General features: G+C 47.6%; 1 protein-coding gene across 7 annotated transcripts; it reads left to right on the top strand.

Annotated features, from left to right (window-relative positions):
* The first annotated feature begins 494 nt into the window (after positions 1 to 494).
* RNF41 (ring finger protein 41) lies at positions 495 to 23638 on the top strand. Of its 7 annotated transcripts, none has more exons than XM_079775366.1 (8): positions 495 to 666; positions 3936 to 4119; positions 15030 to 15142; positions 16131 to 16299; positions 18736 to 19007; positions 19675 to 19810; positions 20423 to 20526; positions 21367 to 23638. In XM_079775366.1, the coding sequence occupies exons 3-8, from the start codon at positions 15084 to 15086 to the stop codon at positions 21716 to 21718; spliced, it is 1092 nt and encodes a 363-aa protein (XP_079631492.1). In that variant the 5' UTR covers positions 495 to 666; positions 3936 to 4119; positions 15030 to 15083; the 3' UTR covers positions 21719 to 23638. The 7 variants fall into 7 exon arrangements, with proteins under 7 accessions (XP_079631492.1, XP_079631495.1, XP_079631496.1 ...); XM_079775367.1 differs by lacking the exon at positions 495 to 666 and adding an exon at positions 2395 to 2969; XM_079775369.1 differs by lacking the exon at positions 3936 to 4119.
* Positions 23639 to 24200: the final 562 nt, after the last annotated feature.

Here is a 24200-nt window from a genome sequence, read left to right as displayed (position 1 = left end):
ACCCGCTGGACATCCTAGATCAAAGCTTTGCGGTCAGACACTCCCCCATTCCCCACCCCTTGGTCGCCCTGTTGACACAGTATCTACTCCCATGACTATGAGTCACAGAGTCGGGAGCCTCTGGGATGCCGATCGCGGCTCTGGAAACCAGGGGGCCCGGCAGAGAGCAGCTCACACTGCAGGCCAGCCGGCTCGAGGCGAGGGCTTTCGGACGCGGGACGCGTGCACCCTCCAAAGCGCAGCCTCGCCCTTCAGGGCCGTCAGCCTCGGGGTCCGCCCCGAGGGTCCCCCTGGGAAGTGCATAGCATTCCCCCCACCAAATGGCTCCCCAGCCCTGGCAGGGGCTATAAAGACTTCCGGTCTGGAGCCGAGGCCTGGCGAGCCTTCCTTCCTCTACGTGGGCCGCTCGCAGCTTCTCGTCCCCGTTTGAGTTAAAACAAAGAGGCGGGGTTTGCTGACGAGCTTCCGCCGGGTCGCGTAGCAGCGGTGGGCGGGGCAAAGGGCTGTCTCGCACAGCGGCGAGTGGTCGGAGCCTTCCTCCCTCTCCTTCCCTTCCCCTTCCCCTCCCAGGCAAGGCTGGGACACGGCACCGGGGCTGTCCCGTGGCCGCCGCGGCCTCAGCTCCCGCCGGGCTGGGGTACGGAGAGGCCGACCGCTTCCAGGGCGGTGCGTACTGCGCCTGCGCGGGCTCCCTACCAGGGTGTGGGGAGGGAGGGGGCGATGTCCCAGGGGCATGGGGACCGGGGTGCGAGGTCTTGGAGGTCAGGGGAAGGGATGGGAGTAAAGATGAAAAATGGAGGCAGAGAGTAGCGAGAGGGAGGAGTCGGGAGGTGAGGAAGGGGCGCGGGAGGGTGGATGGTTGGGAGGTCTAGCGGCGCCGTCAGAAGTGCGGGAGGGGGCCCGGGCGGGCTGGAGGACCGGGGGGAGGGGGCCTGGGGGAACAACGTGGTGTTTAAATGGGCAATGATTGACGGGCTGGGAGGAGAAGAGAGCATTCTGGGGGCCAGCCAGGGCCGGGGCGGCGGAACCTGAACCCCCGCCCTCGAAGCGCCATAGCTTGGCTCGTCTCCCGCGCCTTGTCTTTGGCAGCCTCGTCTTCCTCCTTCATTCCTGCCCCCCTCCCCTCTCCCCCTCCTTCATGAAGGAATCTCACATTCCTTACATCCCTGCCCTGGGTTTTTGGCCAAGCCCTCTTCTCGGGCTTCACACACCGGAAAGCCTTCCCCGACGTCGGACACGGGAAATTGAGGAGTGGGGAGGGGGGAGCTGCACAAGCAGCAGGAAGCTCAGGGGGGCGAGGGTGTTTGGCCGGAGGGACTAAGAGTCATCGTCCCCATGCAGAAACGGACGTCGGTCCACCGAATAGCAAATGTGGCTGTTACTGTGCACGGTTCCTGGAGCCCGGGCTGTGATAGGGTAGTCTCATCCCTTCCTACACAGGTGGTTTTAGAGTCCGACCATAGGGCGAGAAGCGGGAGTGCTCAGCTTCCCGGCTGATGGTTTTCTCCCAAATAGGAATGGAGTTGAGGAGTGGTGGGGAATCGGAGTGATGCAATACTGTTACTACCCTGTGTGTCCAGCTGACTTTGTGGCTGGGCCTGGTTTCCAGTAATTGAAAAGAAGAAACAAGCTTCTTGCAAGCATTTCCTCTCTGGTCCTCATCCTCTAAACTTAGTTTGCATTCTGTTACTACAAGAACCTTACCTGAGAATAGCAGTGTTTACTATGCTTTCACATTTATGATGTCATTTGATTTTTCATGTAAGGTAGATGAGGCAGGTCATCATTTTCCCTGCTTGACAGAAGGGTTACATGGCTTGCTAAAAGTTGTACAATGGGCAAAGCTGGGACCAGAACCTAAGTCTCCTGACTCCTGGCCCTCCTCTCAGTTGAAAAATCCTGTTTTGTTCTGGCCAAGGGAGAATCAAAGTAGGATTGATGTTCCCAGCATGGGCAACTATTTGCTTTCTGAGAGGAGCTTGTCACTAGAAGACTGAGCAGAGCTGACCACACTGGTTCCTGGCAGCATTTCTTTATGTATATATATATATATTTTTTAATTGATTTTTTACAGAGAGGAAGGGAGAGGGATAGAGAGTTAGAAACATCAATGAGAGAGAAACATTGATCAGCTGCCTCCTGCACACCTCCTACTGGGGATGTGCCCGCAACCCAGGTACATGCCCTTGACCGGAATCGAACCTGGGACCTTTCAGTCCACAGGCCGACACTCCATCCACTGAGCCAAACCAGTTAGGGCATGGCAGCGTTTCTTGAGGTACAGGGGCATGTGCCAGGCGGTGGGGAATAAGGTATTGTCAAAAGGACTGGGGGGAGGGGGCCTGGGGGAACAACATACAGCATTATACCCTCCTGTATTGTGGATGGCAGAAACGTATCCACTTACCCCCACCCCCCAACACAGGGGAGAGAAAGTGTGGTCTGGCATTTCACCTTTATCCCTGAGCATAAAAACTAATGAGTATGTGTACCAGACTTAGAAGACGAAATGGCCCCTTTTTTATGTATAAAAATCGTCGTCCTACTCCTTTTTAACACAGCCCTTAACCTCCTGATGGTGAGGAAAGCAGTCTGAATGGTTGATAGTCTCCTGCAAAGTGTTGAATAGCTCTCAGCGTCGTTCATCTGAAACCTGGTCTCCCTCTACTTGGTGCCATCATTTTAGTCACAGGTGTCTGGTCAGCCTAATCAAACTGCTATCTCTAGTCTTCCCAGTTGCCCACCCTGGAGTAATTTCCCAATTCACTGCCTCTATATCTTTAAAACGTCCGATCCCTTCAGGAGTACGTTCTTGCTTGGAAAGTTGAAATGCATCTGTACCAACATTCATGAGTATCTTTATCTTATGAAATAGTCTTTTCCAACTGGAGGATAAGACCAGAATTCTTTTTATATGAAATAATTTATGTGAAAGCACTTTGGAAACATGAACGCATCATACTGTGTGTGTAAGTATCGTGGATCTAGGCATTGTATAGCTACAAACTTATCATTATTGACATTACCGGTGGTTGTGTACACAAAATAAAAGAATCCTTGGTGCCCTGGTTGGCATTGCTCAGTGGTTAGAGCGTTGGCCCTCGCACCTAAGAATCGCAGGTTCTATTACCACTCACACATCAACGTTTCTCTGTCTTTTTCTCCTCCACTCCTCCCTCTTTCTAAAAATCAATGGAGCCGGCCAGTGTTGCTCAGTGGTTGGGCATTGACCCATGAACCAGGAGGTTGCAGTTCGATTTCCAGTCAGGGCACATGTCAGGGTTGTGGATTCGATGCCAGTAGGGGGCGTGCAGGAGGCAGCCAATCAATGATTTGCATCATTGATGTTTCTTTCTCTCCCACTCCCTGCCTCTCTGAAATCATTTTTAAAAAAATCAATGGCCCTAACCACTTTGGCTCAGTGGATAGAGCGTCGGCCTGCAGACTCAAGGGTCCCAGGTTCGATTCCGGTCAAGGGCATGTACCCTGGTTGTGGGCACATTCCCAGTAGGGGTGTGTGCAAGAGGCAGCTGATCGATGTTTCTCTCCCATCAACTCTCTCTCCCTCTCCCTTCCTCTCTGTAAAAAAATCAGTAAAATATATTTTTTAAAAATCAATGGAAAAAATATCCTCGGGTGAGGATTAACAAACAAAAAAGAGAATCTGTCTACTTCACATTTCTCCCCTTTTCTACCTTTCTTCTTGTCCCTTTCTCTCCCCCTCTCAGGTATGTTTGAATCTCTTGGACCATGCATGTGATTCCTTAGCTAATGATCTTGCTCCTTAGAGGGGAGTCCTACATGCTTAGCACAGAAACCTTAACAGAGTTGTCTCTTGCTCCGCACCCAACCACCAGGTCCAAGTCTGTCCAGTCTTGCTGCCAAGTGGAGGTAGTTCCCTGACTCACCTTTTTCTTCCTTGTTTCTATTAATAGAGTGCTCCTGATTGTGACATCACCTCCATCCCTTGGTGATGGAGCTTATCACTGAGAAGGAAGATTCAGTTGGAGAATAGCCAGCAAGATGGGCTACTGGGAGCGTCTCCTGAGTGGCACTGAGTGGAGGCGTCAGGGGGTTGGAGCCTTGTGAACAGGGAGCCTGTCCCCCAACACTTGGAAGGTAAAGAGCCTTGATTTAGAGCCCCATTCCAGGCTTCAGCCCTCTTCTCTGCCAGTCTGGGTTGCTTCTGCTTAAGGGCCTCTTCCTTGTGTGTCTGGTTGTTTACAGTAATTGGGGCTGGAGACTCCTCAGCCCTCTGCACATCTGTTGTCTTCAGGGCAGAGAGAAAAATTAGCAGAAGGAAGCCTCTAGCACATATACCTGGCTTTTACCCTTATGCTTTTGCCAAGAATTGGTGACAGCATGCCCAGTCACCCTAAAATACTCATGTTTCTTATGTAATGTTTCTCTTGAGTGAGGGTGTGGATGTGTGTGTGTGTCAGTGTGCATGGTTTGCATACCTGTACATGGGTTCAAGAAGCCCTGAATAAGGGAGGATAAATGTTCATGTTTCTTTAGGAACAAACTTTGTTGAATTCCTAGCTCTCTCTAGGGGTAGACCAGAGAAAACAACGGTAGCAATAAGTTAAAAGGGTATAGGAAGGGGTCTCGTGTATTTTTATTATTATCTGGTAGCCCTGTGCATGAATCCGTGCGCCACTAGCTCTCTGCGGGGCCTGGCTGCTCCGTGCCTGTTGCCCAGAGGCTCTCCGCGGCCCTGAGGCCCCTCTGTGGCTGGGCACCCAACGCTTGCCTTGTCGCCACGGCAATGAAGCAAGCATTTTGCCAGGCCACTCATGCTGCCTGCTCTCATTGGCTGTCCCACCCCTCCCTCCCGGACTGGAGGACACTGGCGGGGCTGAGAGGACTGGGCGCCGCCATCTTTGTGACGGAGTGGTGGTTAATTTGCATATTACCCTTTTATTAGATAGGATTATTAGATAGGATGCTGACTAGGAATAGAGAGGAAGAGAGAGAGATATCCAGTGTAACAGTGAGGAAGGAAAGGAGCACACTTAACCTGGTTTGGTTCTGGCCTGTAGAATAGGAGATGGGGAAATGCACTTTTGTTTGTTTGTTTGTTTGTTAATCCTCACCTGAGGATATTTTTTCATTAATTTTTTTAAGAGAGAGTGAAAGGGAGGGGGAGAGAGAGAAGCATCAATGTGAGAGAGACACATTGACTGGTAGCCTCCCACACACACTCCGACCAGGGCCAGGGATTGAGCCTGCAGCTGAGGTACATGCCCTTGACTGGAACTGGATTTGAACCTTCAGTCCAACACTCCACTGAGCCAAACTGGCTAAGGCAGGAATGCAGTTTTCAGTTTGGGTTTAAGATGTTCAAATCAGGGAGGCTGGCAGAACTCTTACAATCCTGAAGGGACACCTCAGCGCTACTTTAGTTCAGCTCCCAAGTTCAGTGAAACCTTTTCCTATTCCACAACTCAAGCAGAATATTGAGGAAACTGCTTCCCGTGGCTGTGGTTACCGGCTGTGACTCCTGAGGACTCTTCAGTTTCATTAAGGCTCCTGCCCCCAGGGCAGAGAGCCGTGAGTTTCTGTGAGGCATCCCCCTGGGAATGATATCCTGCCCCTTGAAGATGACACAGCTGTGTGGAGAGTCCCAGAGAGTAGAAGGAATAGTCAAGGCATCTAGGCTATCAGCTTGACTATCAGCAGGGCAGGGCAAGGAGCTGGCTTCCTAGGTTGTAGAGATCCATGTCAACATTTGTTTCCCATAGATGATAAACAGGGAATACCCTAATCATATTGGAAATCTAAATGGCCCCTTAACTACTGAGGCTGTATCACTGAAAGAATGCATTTATAGGAGGGTAGATAAAACAGGTGACTACGAAGATAATGGTGGTGGGGGAGGGGCAGGGGAGTGTGTTTGACTTAGAGCAATGCCCAGCATCAGTAAGCCCCGACTTCATGGTGAGAACCTTGCAGCTCCTCACCCTGGCTGGTGGCGTCCCACATCCTCTGGCCATCTCTGCACCAACTGAGGCAAGTCCTCTACTGTTTATTTTGGGGATATGGGATCTCCTGAGGCCCCATTAAGAAAGGTTTTTAGAATTTATATTCCTCCTTAAGTCAATATTATCAGTATGGACTTAAAATGAAAAGTTCAGTGAAGCACAGTATAAACTCTAGGCCAGTTTTCTACATAGCAAATGTAATGTTATTTTAATTTTTACCCCTTACTCTAAAGATAACAGATTTTTTTAAAAAATTAAACCTTGCAGAAATATATAACCTAGATTGAAAGTATAATCTCAGCATATGTAATACGTACACTACATATATTTATTTTTCTTTTTAAATTTGTTTTTGTAAAAATGGGATCCTAGTATACATATTGTTTTTGCAACTTGCATTTTTCAGTTTGAGAGGCAGATCAGCAAAGTGGTTAAAAGCTTGAGCTCTAGAGCCCATCTGCCTAGGTCTGAATCTGGCTGAACCACTTGCTAGCTGTATGATTTTGGACAAGTTTTTTTTTTTAAAAAAAGATTTTCCATTGATTTCCAGAAAGAGAGGAAGGAGAGGGAGAGAGAAAAAACATCGATGTGCAAGTGAACGGCCAGGCTAGTGTGGCTCAGTTGGTTGAGCATTGTCCCATGTACCAAGAGGTCACTGGTTTAGTTCCCGATCAGGGCACATGCTGGGGTTGCAGGATCGATCCCCACTGTGGGGCATGTAGGAGGCAGCTGGTGGATGTTTCTATCTCTCTCTTTCTCTCCCTTCCTGTCTATAAAAAACAATAAAAACATATTTTAAAAACAAAAAAGAAAGCAAAACCTCCATTGGCTACCTCCTACATGCCCTCCACCAGGTACCAAGCTGGCAACCTGGGCATGTGCCTGTGCCCTCTGGGAATCACAGCCTCTCGGCATGGGACAAGGCCTAATCAACGAAGCCACACTGGCCAGGACTGAACAAGTTTTAACCTTTGTGTGTGCATCTGTTACTCAGGTGTAAAATATGGGTAATGACAGTCTTTACCTCATAGAGTAACTCATACAGTTGTAAGACTTAGATGAATTAATACAGAAGAAATGCTTAGTGCTCGCTTCGGCAGCACATATACTAAAATTGGAACGATACCGAGAAGATTAGCATGGCCCCTGCATAAGGATGACACACAAATTCGTGCAGCGGTCCATATTTTAAAAAAAAATGCTTAGAATAGTGCTTAGCATGTAACATTGCTCAATAAATGTTGACTTTATTATTTAATTGTATAAGCAAAACATGATAATTGTTGGAAAAATAGGGGAAACATAAAGAAAAACTATGAGTGAACTTCAAAGTATTAAAAGTCTACATTTAGAGACAGTTTCTCTAATATATATCCTAGATGTTCTCCAATATAAATATGATAAATGTGTATACACATAAATATAAACATACTTTTTTTATTGTTGACACTATTACAGATATCCCCCATTTTCTCCCGCTTTGCGCCCCCTCCATCCAGCCCCACCCTCAGGCCTTCACAATATTATTCTGTATCCATGGGCTATGCATATATGTTCTTTAATTAATTTCTTCCAGTCCTCCTATAAACATACTTATAAAAATACTAGTAGCCCTGTGCACAAATCCATGCGCCAGTAGTTCTCCACTGCCCTCCTGTAACTCCCCCCAGCCCCCCTCCCTCCCCGGCCCCCTCCCCCGCTGAGAGAGAGACAGAAACATTAATGATGATTAATGATGAGAGACAATCATTGATTGGCTGCCTCCTACATGCTCCCCACTGGGGATGGAGCCCACAACCTGGGCATGTGCCCCGACGAGGAATTGAACCGTAACCTCCTGGTTCATATGTCAATGCTCAACCACTGAGCAGCACCACCCGGGCTTTAACAAAAATGGCACTATAGCATGTATGACATGCACAAATGTTAATTTAGTATATAAATTATAAATATAGTAAATTATGAATAAGAAATATAGCTAAGTCATTATTAATGCTACATGGTATCTCATTCTGGATATTTGTGTTGTTTTTTTGTTGTGGGTTTTTTTTTGTTTTGCCATTATAAGCAATGCTTAGATAACCTGGTATATTGTTTTTATACCCTTGTGTAATTATTTCCTTAGGCCAAGTTCCTGGAAGTGGGAAAAGGTATATGCTTTTTGGGGGGGCTGCTCTCTCTAAAATCAATTTTAAAAAAAATAGAAGAGGCCCTGACTGGGTAGGTCAGTTGGTTAGAGCAACATCCTCATATACTAAGATTGCTGGTCAGGGCACATACAAGAAACAACCAATGAATCTATAAATAAGTGCAACAACAATAAATAAGTGTCTCTTTCTAAAAAATATCGATAAATTTAAAAAAAATTGAAGAAAGACATTATCCTTAGTTCTATACCCAAATAAACCACTGTTAACATTTTTTAAAAATATATTTTATTGATTTTTTACAGAGGGGAAGGGAGAAGGATAGAGAGTTAGAAACATTGATGAGAGAGAAACATCAATCAGCTGCCTCCTGCACACACACACACCCCCCCCCGCCCCACTGGGGATGTGCCCGCAACCAAGGTACATGTCCTTGACCGGAATTGAACCTGGGACCCTTCAGTCCACAGACCGAAGCTCTATCCACTGAGCCAAACCAGTTAGGGAGGGGGAGTTTTTTTGTTTTGTTTTGAGGGTATTTTTTCCATTGATTTTTAGAGAGAGTGGAAAGGATGGGGAGAGACAGAGAGAGAGAAACAACAATGTAAGAGAGAGACATCGGTTGGTTGCCTCCCACACGCTCCCCCACCAGGGCCAGGGATCGAACCTGCAACCAAGGTATGTGCCCTTGATCAGAATCTAACCTGAGACAGTTTAGTTTGAGGGCCGATGTTCTAACCACTGAACACCCCTCTAGGACATGATATGTTTTTAAACAGATGTGTATTCAATTTTGTGTCCTACTTTTTTCACCTATTATTATATCATGTTATAGCATACTAGAGGCCCGGTGCACAAAATTCGTGCACGGGGGGAGGGGGTATCCCTCAGCCCAGCCTGCACCCTCTCCAATCTGGGACCTCTCGAGGGATGTCCAACTGCCCGTTTAGGCCCTTTCCTGGTGGGCAGTCAGACATCCCTCTCACAATCCAGGACTGCTGGCTCCCAACCACTCGCCTGCCTGCCTGCCTCATTGCCCCTAACCTCTTCTGCTTGCCAGCCTGATCACCCCCTAACCACTCTCCTGCCAGCCTGATCATCGCCTAACTGCTCCCCTGCCGGCCCTATTGCCCCTAACTGCCCTCCCTTGCCAGCCTGGTTGCCCCTAACTGTCCTCCCATGCAGGCCTGGTCACCCCCAACTTCCTTCCCCTGCTGGCCTGGTCACCCCTAACTGCCCTCCCTGGCCAGCCTGGTCGCCCCCAACTGCTCTCCCCTGCTGGCCTGATTGCCCCCAACTGCCCTCCCCTGCAGGCCTGGTTGCCCCCAACTGCCCTGCCCTGCCAGCCTGGTCGCCCCCAACTGCCCTCCCCTACAGGCCTGGTCCCCCCCAACTGCCCTCCCCTGCAGGCCTGGTCGCCCCCAACTGCGCTCCTCTGCTAGCCCTATCACCCCTAACTGCCCTCCCCTGCAGGCCTGGTTGCCCCCAACTGCCCTCCCCTACAGGCCTGGTCCCCCCCAACTGCCCTCCCCTGCAGGCCTGGTCCCCCCCCCCCCCAACTGCCCTCCCCTGCAGGCCTGATCACCCCCAACTGCCCTCCCTTGCAGGCCTGGTCCCTCCCCTGCTGGCCTGATTGCCCACAACTGCCCTCCCCTGCTGGCCATCTTGTGGCGGCCATCTTGTGTCCACATGGGGGCGGCCATCTTTGACCATGTGTTTTGGAGTGATAGTCAATTCGCATATTACCTCTTTATTATAGGATTCCCCAGAAACATCATTTAAAGTAGACATATTATTCTATCAAATGGACTCATTACCATAATCACTTAAATATACCTTTATTGTTCATTAAAATGAATAAGTGATTATTTGATTTTTTAAAGTTTATTGGTATGATTTTTTAAAAAATATATATATTTTATTGCTTTTTTACAGAGAGGAAGGGAGAGGGATAGAGAGCTAGAAACATCGATGAGAGAGAAACATTGATCAGCTGCCTCCTGCACACCCCCTACTGGGAATGTGCCCGCAACCAAGGTACATGCCCTTGACCGGAATCGAACCCGGGACCCTTCAGTCTGCAGGCAGATGCTCTATCCAGTGAGCCAAACCACTCAGGGCTATTGGTATGATTTTTAAAATATATTTTTTATTGATTTCAAAGTGGAAGGGAGAGGGAGAGAGAAAGATAGAAACATCAATGATGAGAGAGAATCATTGATTGCCTGCCTCCTGCAGTCCCCCCACTGGGGATTGAGCCTGCAACCCAGGCATGTGCCCTTGACCGGAATCGAACCCGGGACCCCTCAGTCTGCAGGCCGACAATCTATCCACTGAGCCAAATTGGCTAGGGTGGTATGATTTTTTAAGTGTGTTTTTTTATATTGATTTTAGAGAAGAATGAAAGAGAAATATAAATGAGAAACATTGATCAGCTGCCTCCAGCACACCCCCTTCTGCGGATTGAACCCCTAACCTGGGCATATGCCCTGACAAGGAATCGAGGAATCGAACTGAGGATTTCTTGGTGCATGGGATGATGCTCAACCAACTGAGCCACACTGTCCGGGCCTGGTATGATTTTTTTTTTTAATGTATTTTATTGATTTTTTACAGAGAGGAAGGGAGAGGGATAGAGAGCTAGAAACATCGATGAGAGAGAAACATCAATCAGCCGCCTCCTGCACAACCCCCACCGGGGATGCGCCCGCAACCAAGGCACATGCCCTTGACTGGAATCGAACCCAGGACCCCTCAGTCCGCAGGCCGACGCTCTATTCACTGAGCCAAACCGGTCAGGGCTGGTATGATTTTTTAAAACCTATCTTGCCCTAGCCGGTTTTGCTCAGTGAATAGAGCATAGGCCTGCAGACTGAAGGATTCCAGGTTCGATTCCGGTCAAGGGCACATGCCAGGGTTGTGGGCTTGATCCCCAGTATGGGGGACATGCAGGAGGCAGCCGATAAATTATTATCTCTCATCATTGATCTTTCTATCTCTCCCTCTTCCTTCCTCTTCGAAATTAATAAAAATATTTTTTAAAATAGTAAAAGTACGCCCTCACCGGTTTGGCTCAGTGGATAGAGTGTCGGCCTGCGGACTCAAGGGTCCCAGGTTCGATTCTGGTGAAAGGCATGTATCTTGGTTGCGGGCATATACTCAGTAGGGAGTGTGCAGGAGGCTGCTGATTGATGTTTCTAACTCTCTATTCCTCTCTGTAAAAAAATCAATAAAATATATTTTAAAAAAAATAGTAAAAGTAAAACCTATCTGGGTCTCTTTTTGTACCATCTTCCTTTCTTCCTGCTTTAGAGGTGTCCCTCTTTCTATTTAACATAATCCAGATCACCTCCCTACTTACCACTACCTCAGTGACCAGATTCTCTCTTGTATTTACCTTCCTCGCAATATATAAATATCCTCAAACCTCTTACTGCAAGAAAAACATCCCCTGGCCTGGCTAGGTGGCTCAGTTGGTTGGAGCGGCATCCCATATACCAAAATGTTGCAGGTTTGATTCCAATCAGGACACATACCTAGGGTGTAGGTTCCAACCAGTGTTTCTCTCTTTACATTAGTCAGTCTCTCTCTCTCTCTCTCTCTCTCTCTCTCTCTCTCTTTCTTTTTCTCCCCCTTCCTCTGTCTCTAAAATCAATAAAAACATGTCCTCAGTTGAAGATGAAAAGAAAAGAAAACACCCCAACACAACCTACTTCCTCAACCTGTCTTCCTCTAGCAAGTTCTCTCTTTCCCTTCCTTTGAAATCAAGCTTTTTGATTAGTTATCTTCAGTTCCTGTCTCTGTCTCACCTCTTATTCACTTTGAACCACTGCAGTCTGGCTTCCACTTCAAATAGCCAGGCCTAGGTGGTTGACAGTGACAATTTCAGAGGGATTATTAGTAAGCCCAAGGCCCTGAACTTTAAGGCCCTAGAGATGGAGGAACACGTATAGAGAGAAATGGTAGTCATGGAGGTCTGTACTTGTAGCAATGTCAGGGGGTATCATTGTTCCTATAGAAAATGGATCAAGAAAAATAAGTGGTTTCAAAGAGAACCTTGTGATTTATTGTATCCATATGCTTGTGTATTAATCAGGATTTTTATCAGTTGAAAGAGACAAAAAACCTAGCTCAAAGCAGCCTAAGCATAATAGAGAATATTTTGGTTTATGTAACTGATGTTGAAAAGCTGATTGTGGCTTTACACATGGCTGAATCCAGCACCTAAATAATCTCTGAATTCGATCTCAGCTTTACTTTCTTTCTTATTGGCTTTATTCTATAAGCAGGCAGTCCTCATTCATGGCAGAGATGGTTGCCAACCACTCTGAGTTGTACATCCCACCAGCTGTGCAATCCCAGGGGAAAGAGCTTCCCTGGAGAGCTTCAGGAGAGGTCCCAGGTACCCCCAATTCATTGTCCTGGTGTGGTTCACATGTCCACTAGGAACTAGGGTATGATTCCTAAAGGAAAACTGGAAAATAAGATGTTCTGTAGGTAAAATAGAAGTTCACTATACCCTGGTTGCTGGGAATCTCCCAGTTAAAGGTAACATTGAAATATACCAAACATTTTATTGATTTGTGAGGAACTGTGCTTGATGCTACATTGAATGCAGAATATAAGTTTCTGCTCTTAAGGAATTTTTTCAAGTAGTAGAAATTAGATGCATACATAATAATGGTTATTATCATTTGTTGAGTACCTACTGTGTGCCAGGAGGCACTTTGCTAAATGTTTAATATGCATTATCTCTTTAAGGGCAACTCTGTGAGAGTCACTTCTATTATTATTTACTAGAGGCCCGGTGCACGAAATTCGTGCATGGGGGGGGGGTTGGATCCTTCAGCCTGGCCTGCACCCTCTCCTATCCAGGACCCCTGAGGGGATGTCCGACTGCTGGTTTAGGCCCAATCCCATGGGATAGGGCCTAAACAGGCAGTCAGACATCCCTCTCGCAATCTGGAACCACTGGCTCCTAACCGCTCACCTGCCTAATCGCCCCTAATCCCTCTGCCTTCCAGCCTGATCACCCCTAACTGCCCTCCCCTGCCGGCCTGATCGCCCCTAACCGCCTCTGCCTCGGCCCCCACCAGCGTGGCTTTGTCTGGAAGGAAGGCAGGACAACTGGAAGATGTCTGGTTGACCTGGTCTAATTACCATATTACCCTTTTATTGGTATAGATATCCATTTTATCTATTTATAAAAAACTACTTAGGCTTCAGAAGTTTATGTGGTCTTCCCGAGGTCACACAGCTAATGAATGAGTAGTAGAACTGGCACATTCTCAGTTCTGACTCAATCCAGTGCTATACTTTAGCTTATACTTGACCTAGCAAGGCCTCTTTGGATTCATCCCTCCCCTACCCTTTCAAAAATTGGACAGCATGCCAGGCTAGTGTGGCTCAGCAGTTGAGCATTGACCCACACTAGCCAGTTCGATTTCCGGTCAGGACACAAGCCCAGGTTGCTGCCTCGATCGATGATGTTCCTCTCACATCAATATTTCTGTCTCTCTGTACCTCTCCCTTTCTCTCTCTCAATAAAAATATTTTTTTAAAATTAGCTTGATTCTGAATTTCTGAGAACAATCTGATCTTTCAGCTTATCTTTTCCAAGACATCACAGTTGATGGTGGGTCTGTGGATTGGCTGTCTTGAATCCAGTTAGCCATCTGCACTGGAGAACCAGTCACCGTTCGTGACCTCTTCTTTGGGTTTGACCCTTAGCAGCCTCACTGCTCTGTGAGCGCTTGCTCTCTTGAACCTCCATCCTTCTTCACTCCCACTGCCACCACCTAAGTTCAGATTCTCATCATCTCTCTCCTGCCTAGATGGCCTTCCTGTATCCAATCTCACCTGTGTCAACAGAGTGGTTCTTTTATCCACTCATTCCTTTTAAGTCTTTCAGTGGCTCCCCGTAGCCTCGGCATGAAGTCCAAATTCTTTATATAAGGGCCTGACCCTTGCTCACCTCCAGCCTTGTATCTAGACACACTTCTCAGGTCAGCCTTTCTCCAAACCACTTAGCGTTCCCTGAACCCATCATATGCCCTCTTACTTCTGGGCCTTTGAATGTGGCTAAAACCCTAATGCTTGTCCTGCCCCCATCCCCTCACCTAGCTAACTCTTGTTTGTCCTGGTGATGACACCTAGTCCTAGAAAACTCCTCAAAATCACCCTCTCCCTTAAGCCTGGGTTAGGTATCTACATCTCTTGCCCTTATAATCTTACAATGCCTTACTCTGTCAAAGCATTTATCACTTAAAAAATTTTTTTTATTGATTTCAGAGAGAGAAATATCAATGATGAGAGAGAATCACCAATTGGCTGCCTCCTGCATGTCCCCCACTGAGAATTGAGCCTACAACCTGGTCATGTGCCCTGACCAGGAATCAAACTGTGACCTCTTGGTTCATAGGTCTGCGCTCAACCACAGAGCCACACTGGCCGGGCTCACTTCATATTTTAAATGTATGCTGTATAATAACTCATTAGAATTAAATTTCTTGAGTCCGCTTCCCCCCCCCCCCAAAAAAAAAATGACTGGCACATAATAGACCCTCAATAAATAATTGTTGGGCCCTAGCTGGCTTGGTTCAGTGGATAGAGCATTGGCCTGCAGACTGAAGGGTCCCAGGTTCAATTCTAGTCAAGGGCACATGCCTGGGTTGCAGGCTTGAAACCCAGGGGCGTGCAGGAGGCAGCCAATCAATGATTTTCTTTCATCATTGATGTTTCTATTCTCTCTCGCTCTCCCTTTCCGAAATAAATAAAAAAATATATTTTAAAAAATAATAATGGTTGGACAAATGAATGGATCTTAGCAATGAGTTCAAGTTGGTACTTGTTTGTAGGCTTCTGAACTGGCCTCTTTTTCCTCTCTGGTTCCTTCCAGGGCCTGGGTTTCAGTGATGAGACATGGGGTATGATGTAACCCGCTTCCAGGGGGATGTTGACGAAGATCTTATCTGTCCTATTTGCAGTGGAGTCTTGGAGGAGCCAGTCCAGGTGAGTCCGTCTGCTGGCAGGTGTAGTGAGGCAAGAGATGGCAGTGGAGCTTGTAGGAAGTATTCTCGTAGGTCATGGGACCAATGGAGGGAGGCCCTGTGCTGTGACTCCCCAGTACCTCTCCCCACTCCACACACACACAGAACAGAGGTTTGGGGCAGAGGAGCAGTGGCCACTACGAGAGGAACAGGTCCTTCCAGAGGTCCAGTGCTTCCAGTTTTCTCCCGAGGTCGCTCTGAGATTTTTTGCTGTGAAATCGTCAGTTTTTTGTTTCTGTCTTTTGACAGTGGCTTGAGAACTTCCTTTCCTCTGCAGGGGCTCTAACTAGGTTCTGTCTTCCAACCCGTGATTAAACCTCTGGACTCTCCTGATAAGCTCTCTCTGCATTTTGATCTGCGTAGTGTTTTGGGTAATCAGCCAGTTTCCCTGCAGGCCCCGCCTACTGTTGAACAAATGGGAAGTGGGAAACTGTATGTACTGACCTATTTTCTTCCTGGGATTTATTGGAAAAACCAGTTTTTGATGCAGCCGTGTACTCTGCATTTGATATGAAAGCTGCCATCTTCAATAGGTCATTTCTCTACCAGCCTTGCCAGACCAGAGTCAGTTGTATCTTCCTGGGGCAAGTATGAGGAGAACCTCATGATTAACAGGCAAGTATAATGAGTGAGATGAGTTCTTAACATTTATTCCTGGGACATCATCCTGCATGGCCCTTATTGCCTGAACTCTGTAAATACCAATTAATCCTCCGCCACCCCTGGCTAGCTGGGATCATCCCGTTTTCCAAACCAGGACACTTGTCAGCCACGTCTCACGGCCCTTCCCCCCTCTGCTCACACAGCTCACTACATCCCAACTCGTCTTCATCCTTTGCCTTTACTCTTACTCTCCAGTTTTCAACCACCGAAGGAGCACAGAGCCGGAGCTGAATGAGTCAGTCTCTACTCCAGTGGCAGCTAGCCCTGGACCTCTCCCTGTCTTCCAGGCCTTTGCAGCCCACTGCTACTGGAAGCAGGTTGACTGGTGTGGAGCAAGCTATCCTGATGGTGTCCAGAGGTCCTGGGTGTGTCAGTTGCCTCCCCGCCGGGGCAGGGCCTTGTCTGTTTTCTGGCTCTCTCAGAGCTGAGACACGTGTGGAGAGGTCACTGGCAGTGGTGAGTCTATCAGAAGCCACTCCCCAACCTTCAGGGTTTACCTTCTGGAGGGCAGACCTCGTGATGCCAGGTGACCAGCCACATTTCCAAGGGTAGGAGGCCCCTGCTAGGGATGCTGATTTCCCTACATCATGTTTGTTTATTTTTTGAATAGGTAACACATTCACATGGTTCAGAAATCAAAACAGTAAAAAAAGGTATACAGGGCCCTGACTGGGTAGCTCAGTTGGTTAGAGCATTGTCCCAATAAGCCAAGGTTGTGGGTTGGATCCCCGAGCAGGGCACATATAAGAATCAACCAATGAGTGCATAAATAAGTGGAACAACAAATGGATGTTTTTCTTCATCCCTCCTCTCTCTCCCCGCCTTCCTCTCAAATCAATTTTTTTAAAAAAAGAAATTTTTAAAATGGTGTACAGTGCGAACTCTTGCATCCCTGGCCTATCTACCTAATCACCCCTTCAATATCTATTAGTGTATTTGATATCCTGCCAGCATGATGAGGGCAGATATATATTTGCCCACCTTTCTTACATGAAAGTAGTACATTCTGTATATTTCTGCAAGGGCGGCAGGTTTAGTTAAGATCACAAAAGAGATGACAGTTGAGCTGAGATCTGAATAAGGGACTGTTCAGGCTAAGATTTAGAGGAAGAGCATTTCAGTCAAAGAGCAGCAAAAGCAAAGGTCCTGAGGCAGGACTGTGTGGGTGTGGACAAGGAACAGAGAGAAAGCCAAAATGGCCTGAGCACAGTGTTGGCAGTGTGGTGTGAGTCGGGGAGGGCACAGCACAGGTCACATCAAGCAGAACGTTGCAGGTCCTGAGGTGAGTAGGTGTTTGGATTTATGTCAGTACAGTGGGACGCCATTGTAAAGGTAAGCAGGGGAGTGATATGATCCGGTCTGTAATTTTAAATGATCCCTCTGGCTCTGAAGATAGAATGGAATATAAAGGGGCAAGGTAGAAATTAAAGACATATTTAGTAATACAGGGGAGAAATGATCGCTCGAACTGGGTTAGTTGCGGTAGAGATGGGGGGAAAGTTGACAAATTTAAGATTTTTTTTGGAGATACGGTTTCTAAGATTTTGGAAAGAATCATATGTCTTTGAGTGAAAAATAAAAATCTGATAATTGGATTAGTGATACTGACAGTGACTTCTTTCCTTACAAAGCCTCTGTGTTTCAGTCTTCGGTGTCTGAATATCTTGAAGGCAGAAACTGTCTTTTTTTATTGTTCGCACGTAGCAAAGTGTTTGGGACGTAGAAGGCATTTCATTCATCCACCCATCCATCCATCCACCCATCCATCCATCCATCCATCCACCCATCCATCCACCCATCCATCCATCCATCCATCCATCCACCCATCCACCCATCCATCCACCCATCCACCCATCCATCCACATCTACTAAATGCTACTATGTTTGTCCCATGCTAGAAGCTAGATCAGTGATGGCGAACCTATGACACGCGTGTCAGCACTGACACGCGTAGCCATTTCTGATGACACGTGGCCACTGAGGCGACAGCATGCCGAGGATGAAACATTTGCTGCTCCTGAGGATGAAACATTTGCGAAATAATGTTTTTTCCTCAAAGTGACACACTACCCGAGTTATGCTCAGTTTTTTGGCGAAGTTTGACACACCAAGCTCAAAAGGTTGCCCATCACTGAGCTAGATGGTGTCTCCATAGAGGCCAGAGAATCCTCTCCCTTTGAGGGATTATAACTTTACAGGTTACCTGAGTTATCTAGGAAGTAGACTGAAGCATGATCTTAATGAAACTGAGGAGAATGTGATGCTACAAAAAACCAGTCCTGTTTTGGAAGGTAGGCATAGCCATTGGGACTCAGGACAAAGCAGCCCTCCAAAAACATGCACTTGGGCCCACACAGAGGACTCTTAACCTCTCACCAGGAGTTCCAGGCTTTTGTTTTGCTTTCTTACATTGAACTTTGGCCAGTAAATCTCTTGCTGGCCATCACCCTTCTTACCCTTCAGGGCCCATGTTGAATTCTGTCCTCACCATAACCATAAACACTTGCCCTGATTGACCTAGCTTGGAAAGTTCTCACCCTCCTCTGAATTTCTTCCAAATTATCGTATGTGCAATCCAGTTGGCAATTACTAATTGACTACCTCCCGTCACCTCTCCTATTGTCCTGGAATATTTATATCATATGTTACGTAACTTATTGCTACTTGTTTGTCTTTTGTCACAATCCAGTTGGAATCGTGAGCACAGGAAACATATCTGTAGCCTGTCCCCATAATACTTGCTTGCCCGTAGTGCAGCTATATTTTGCTGTGACCCCAGGGACCTCTGGTCCTGGAAGCTGCTCAGAGGCTTGATTGGCTTTTCCAGTTTCCGTATACAGGCTCTGAGCTCCTGCTAATTCTCTGCGTCCTTTCGCCCTCCCCTCTCTCTAGGCACCTCACTGTGAGCATGCTTTCTGCAATGCCTGCATCACCCAGTGGTTCTCCCAGCAGCAGACGTGTCCGGTGGACCGCAGCGTAGTGACGGTTGCCCACCTGCGCCCAGTACCTCGGATCATGCGGAACATGTTGTCAAAGCTGCAGATTGCCTGCGACAACGCTGTATTTGGCTGTAGTGCTGTTGTTCGGCTCGACAACCTCATGTCTCACCTCAGTGACTGTGAGCACAACCCAAAACGGCCTGTGACCTGTGAACAGGGCTGCGGGTGAGATTCTTTCCCTTCTGCCCACGTGGATAAGGGCATTCCCCTTTATACCCCAGTCTCCGGACCCCTGCTCACTGTTAAGGGCATATGGGCACTGCCAGGAGGGTTCTTGGCCACCCTGGCACCCTGCCCCAAGATCGCACGTTCATATGCTTTTCCAGCTGTGACCGTTTTGCTCTTGCTTTAATATAAGTGATTCAGCAATCTGCGCGATAACACTAAAGACTTGGATTTACTTTATTCTTCCCTTTCAGTCCATTATTACTTTCTCTTTGTTCATTTGACTGCTCTAATTTCCAGCCTTCTCATATTTCCTCTTACCCTATTTTCTCCCTTTTTTGGGGCCGTGAAATATTTGATTAAATGCCGATAGCCAGGACTGTGAATCTAGGGCTTCTCGTGAGTGAATGCACAGGCAGAATCTGAAGGAGAAGAGAGCCATGGGGCAGGTAAAATACTGTCTCCGAGAGGGAAAGAAGCCCAGAGCAAGGAGATAGCGAAGGGGTGAGGGGGCCTGGGGAGGAGAGTGTGAAGAGAAATGAGGGAAGGCTGAAGTTAGAGATGAATGAATGTTGGAATTTGGGGTAAGAGAAAGCCCTCAGCAAGCTCCTGCCTTTGCCCACATGCCCCATTGAGTGCTCCTGCTCTCTTTCCACCCGGGTGGCAGCCTGGAGATGCCCAAAGATGAGCTGCCAAACCACAACTGCGTTAAGCACCTGCGCTCGGTGGTACAGCAGCAGCAGACACGCATCGCAGAGCTGGAGAAGTCCTCAGCTGAACACAAGCACCAGCTGTCGGAGCAGGTAGGGCCCGCAGAACATGGGGAAAGCATGTCCCTAGTATGCAAAGAACCACATGCTTGTGAATGATAAGCACCATGTGAGCTGCAGACCTGTGCCTCTGCTTGTGCACCTGGCTGGGTAGACACTCTACCTGTGGCTCAGTGCTGCAGCTCTTCTCCCTTCCCTTCATCCCCTCACTGTCATTCATCCACCTAACATTTATTAACCCTTTGCACTCGCTTGCTTTTTTCTCGATTCCTTTATTCTACTCGGGATTTAATTTTTTAAATACCCCAGATTTTACAAAGCGCGGCAGTAGAATAAAAAACTGGAGTTTCTTTTCATACAAACTTATTTATTTGGATTTTTTTATATTTCAAATTATTGATACATTCAAAGAGTAATTTTAATCTCAACATCCGAGTGCAAAAGGTTTTAAATGCCTTCTCTATGAACACACTTTGCTAAGCATAGGATACACCTGTGAATGAAACAGTCATATCCTTATCTTCATGACGCTTACTGTCTGGTAGTTACTCTGATCTCTCAGGTGCTCTCATTCTCAGATAAACTGTTGCCTGTCATCTGTTTTCTGCCTTAACCATCATCGCTGGTTCTCTTTCTCTCCAACAGAAGCGAGACATCCAGCTGCTGAAGGCATACATGCGTGCAATCCGCAGTGTCAACCCCAACCTTCAGAACCTGGAGGAGACAATTGAATACAATGAGATCCTAGAGTGAGTGTCATTCAGGACGTGGAGTTACTCCACATCCTGGCACTGAGCCCCGAAAGGAGGAAGAGCAGGGCAGTGGCAGAGAAGGATGATAGGAGGGCTGGGCTGGGGCCACCACTTTTCAGATGTTGGGATGGAGGACGGGGGAAGGGGAGAAGAGGATAACCTTCAGGCCAGTCTCTGACTTCTTGTCGGGGGTGGATGGAAGGGAAAGCTTACCCAAGGGTGCAATTTCTCCAGAATTACGTGAATACCCACACGTAGAACACCCTGTATTAAAGGCTGTAGAATTCTGGAGGGCCAAAAAGAAAGAAAAGATGTTATCTGTCTTTAGAGAGCTTATAATCCAGAGAAGAAAAGAGAGTGCAAATCCAGGAAAGTGATCTGTAAATGAAATGAAGTAAACAAGCAAAATCTAAGATTCCTTTCAGTTCTGGAGTCCTATATATCTCATAGACTGAACTGTTAAGGGTGAATCGATACATCTAGTGCAAATAGTGCTGCATGGGACATAGTATAGAGGAATAATTGCTTCCTTCAATAAACATTTGTTGAGCACCTAGTACATGCCAGGCACTGTGTGTGCTAAGTATTGGGATTTTTAAGAAAAATAATAGGGACCCTGTACTTGTGGAGTTTAATCTGGTGAGTAACATATGGTGACTCAGATGGGACCAACTAGGGACAGAAGAGGAGTTTGTGAACCATGATGAATGGATGGAAGGAAGGCAGGCAGAATAGGGTTAAGCTAAGTGCAGGTGGGTGGTGGTTCCCATTAGGGAAAGAAGCAATGCAGAGATAGATGGTGAGCTGGAATGACCACCTCCATCTCCCTCCACACAGGTGGGTGAACTCCCTGCAGCCAGCAAGAGTGACCCGCTGGGGAGGGATGATCTCCACCCCAGATGCTGTCCTCCAGGCTGTAATCAAGCGCTCCCTGGTGGAGAGTGGCTGTCCTGCCTCTATTGTCAACGAGCTGATAGAAAATGCCCATGAGCGAAGCTGGCCCCAGGGTCTGGCCACACTAGAGACAAGACAGATGAACCGGCGGTACTATGAGAACTATGTGGCCAAGCGCATCCCTGGCAAGCAGGCTGTCGTCGTGATGGCCTGTGAGAACCAGCACATGGGCGATGACATGGTGCAGGAGCCGGGGCTCGTCATGATATTTGCCCATGGCGTTGAAGAGATATAGATCTCGGCGGGCTGTCGGGAAGAGATGGAAATCAGAAAATCTCATCACTCCAGTAGCTGAGCCCTGAGTCCTCCCCACTGTCCTTAATCTTGTGGCTTATACTTGGGCCACACATCTCCCTGCTCTTCTGGCACTGAAGGGCCCTGGAACACTTTGCTCAGCCTTCTAGGTGGGAAACCCAGATTCCCTTCTTTTGCCTAATTCCTTCCCCTAAGATGTCTGTAAATTTTCAGTCTGGTTGGGAAAGTCCCCATTCTATATCTGTTTTCCTGCCTAGGATCCCTGGTTCCAGATATTTTCAGAAAGCACAAAGATACTCATTTTCTCTTGAAGGATCAGGGAGGAGTGAGAAATCTTGAATCATTCCCCTCCTTCAAACCAGGGAATCTGAGCAGGCAGGCCTGTTGACTCTAAACACTTAGCGGGCAGCTCTGGGGAGCAGACATCCTGAAGACATAGTAAGGGTAGAACCAAAACCCTAGAAGTAATGAGCCAGTAACTGGCCATCATTCATGGCCCTTAGGGGAAGACTGGAACTCTGTGCCAAGCAATATCTTGTTTAGTCCATCTTAAAGGTGCAGGCTCCCATCGGTCTGCAGGTGTGCAGGTTGGGATGCCGAAAATTTCCAGATGAGCTCTTCTTTCCTATACTTTCTCTTAATTAAGGAATGACAGGAGTGGGAGTAGGGGATTAGTCTCTTGGGGTGAATATGCTCAGCAAGAAGCAGCTCTCTGGCATTGGCTGAGATCAGGTAGGCAACTGCCTCTGTGGCACAGGCCATAATAGTTCCCTAGCCCCTCTCCAGCCCTGTGATTGTAACTAGTCATTTTGATAATCCCTTTGGCCATTGTTGTGTGTTTATATTTCATTCCCTCCCACATTTTTTTTTTAGAACGGCCTACTTATGGCTACCCCACTTTTCCAGCCCAGCCACATTGTTGGCAATTTAATTTATTTACTTTTTTTTTTAAAGAAAGGAAAAAGAAAAAAATGAACAAAACTTAAAATTTTTTCTTTTATTGTTCCTATGGTGGGATTCTGAATAGGGTGGGACAGGGGTGGGGTCTGTTTTATATTTTTCCTTTTCAGCACAACCTTTGGCTGTAATGTAGGAAGGGCCAAGGGAGTCCTTGGCTGAACTTAGGTCTGCTCCAACCCTCCGTAACCCACTCTGAGATGGGGAGCTTCCTTTCTTCCAGTGGTGGGTGTGACAGTCAGCTGATGCCTGAGCCCTCTGGGGAACTGTGCTCCCGGCCCTTCCAGGGTCTCATAAAACTTTGGATTTAGAGTATTAATTTTGAAGAAACCACCCCATTTCCTTGGAGATATATAGCTGGGTTCTAAGCTTCACCAGGCAAGATGGGACAGAAATTATGTCTTGGTCTCTGAGTACAGACGGTACTCTGTCTCACCCACGCCCCTGAAGGACTGCAGCTCCATTGACCCACTAGGGTGACTGCAGAGTAAGAGAAGGGGAGGGATAGCAGGTGTGAGTATTTTAATATGTAGGTGGGAGTGGGGTTGAAGAGAGAAGGCCATCTAACATCTCCTCTTTTGGAGTTTTAGTCCAGGCCAGCTTGCTGTAGGTCTGGGTAGTTGGCCATGGCTCCACTGGGATTGGATTGGAGGGATACAGCTTGAAGGGAGTAGGGAACAGTCATATGTTCCAGCTCCAGGACATTGTGCTCAGGAATCTGAAAACGCTGCTATACTTAATCTGGTTACTACATTTCTTCCACTCCCCGCTGCCCCTGCCAGCCTTCCCAAGGCCCCTCCCACCTGTCGTCACCCTCAGATGGAGCCAGGAGGCTCAGTTCAGGCTTCCCCGCCCTTTGCACTAGTGTCTCTCCAGGTTGCTGGTTGCTGGTTGTGTTATATGTGCTGTTCCGTAGTGTTGACTGCACTAATAATAAACCTTTCACTCAACTCTCTAAATTCTTAATTCAGTATTACTCCCCATTCTTGTAAAATTTCTCCCCTGCTTTGGCCTTTTTCTCACCTTACGTCCCCTTCTTTCTTACTTTGTAACCTTTTCTTAGCACTAACCTCTGTTTTAAGAGGCTGGCTGTCTGGGATTAGTGGGCACCTCACATCTTCTTTGCCCCGTGCGCTCCTACATCCTTCCCTGCTGTCCCCTGTTCTGTAGCAGCCAACACGCTCGCTCTCTCCAGTGATGGGAATTTTGTTTTGTTCCAGGGTCTGCCTCTGCCCCTAATTCCATGTCTTCTGTTCCTGGGGTTGGGACACTGCCCACACAAGTTACTCATGTACCTTTCTCTCTTCTTCTATCTTTGCTTTGGAATCTGGGATTCCATCGTAGGCAGGGAAGCCTCTACCCCCCAGTGCCTCCGAACCGAGACGGCAAATGTGAGGAAGGGGACCGGGAACACCCTGCTGTGGTTGGCAGGCCTCTAGACCCCTTCTGGAGGCGTTCGCTGCCACCTTCCCCTGTCATGGGAAAAAGATGTTCTTTTCCTCGAG

The sequence above is a fragment of the Cnephaeus nilssonii genome (genome assembly GCF_951640355.1).
Source record: "Cnephaeus nilssonii genome assembly, chromosome: 6".
Classification (NCBI taxonomy): Eukaryota; Metazoa; Chordata; class Mammalia; order Chiroptera; family Vespertilionidae; genus Cnephaeus; species Cnephaeus nilssonii.
The sequence above is the reverse complement of the archived record's forward strand: the minus strand, read 5'-3'. Positions and strand labels throughout refer to the sequence as shown.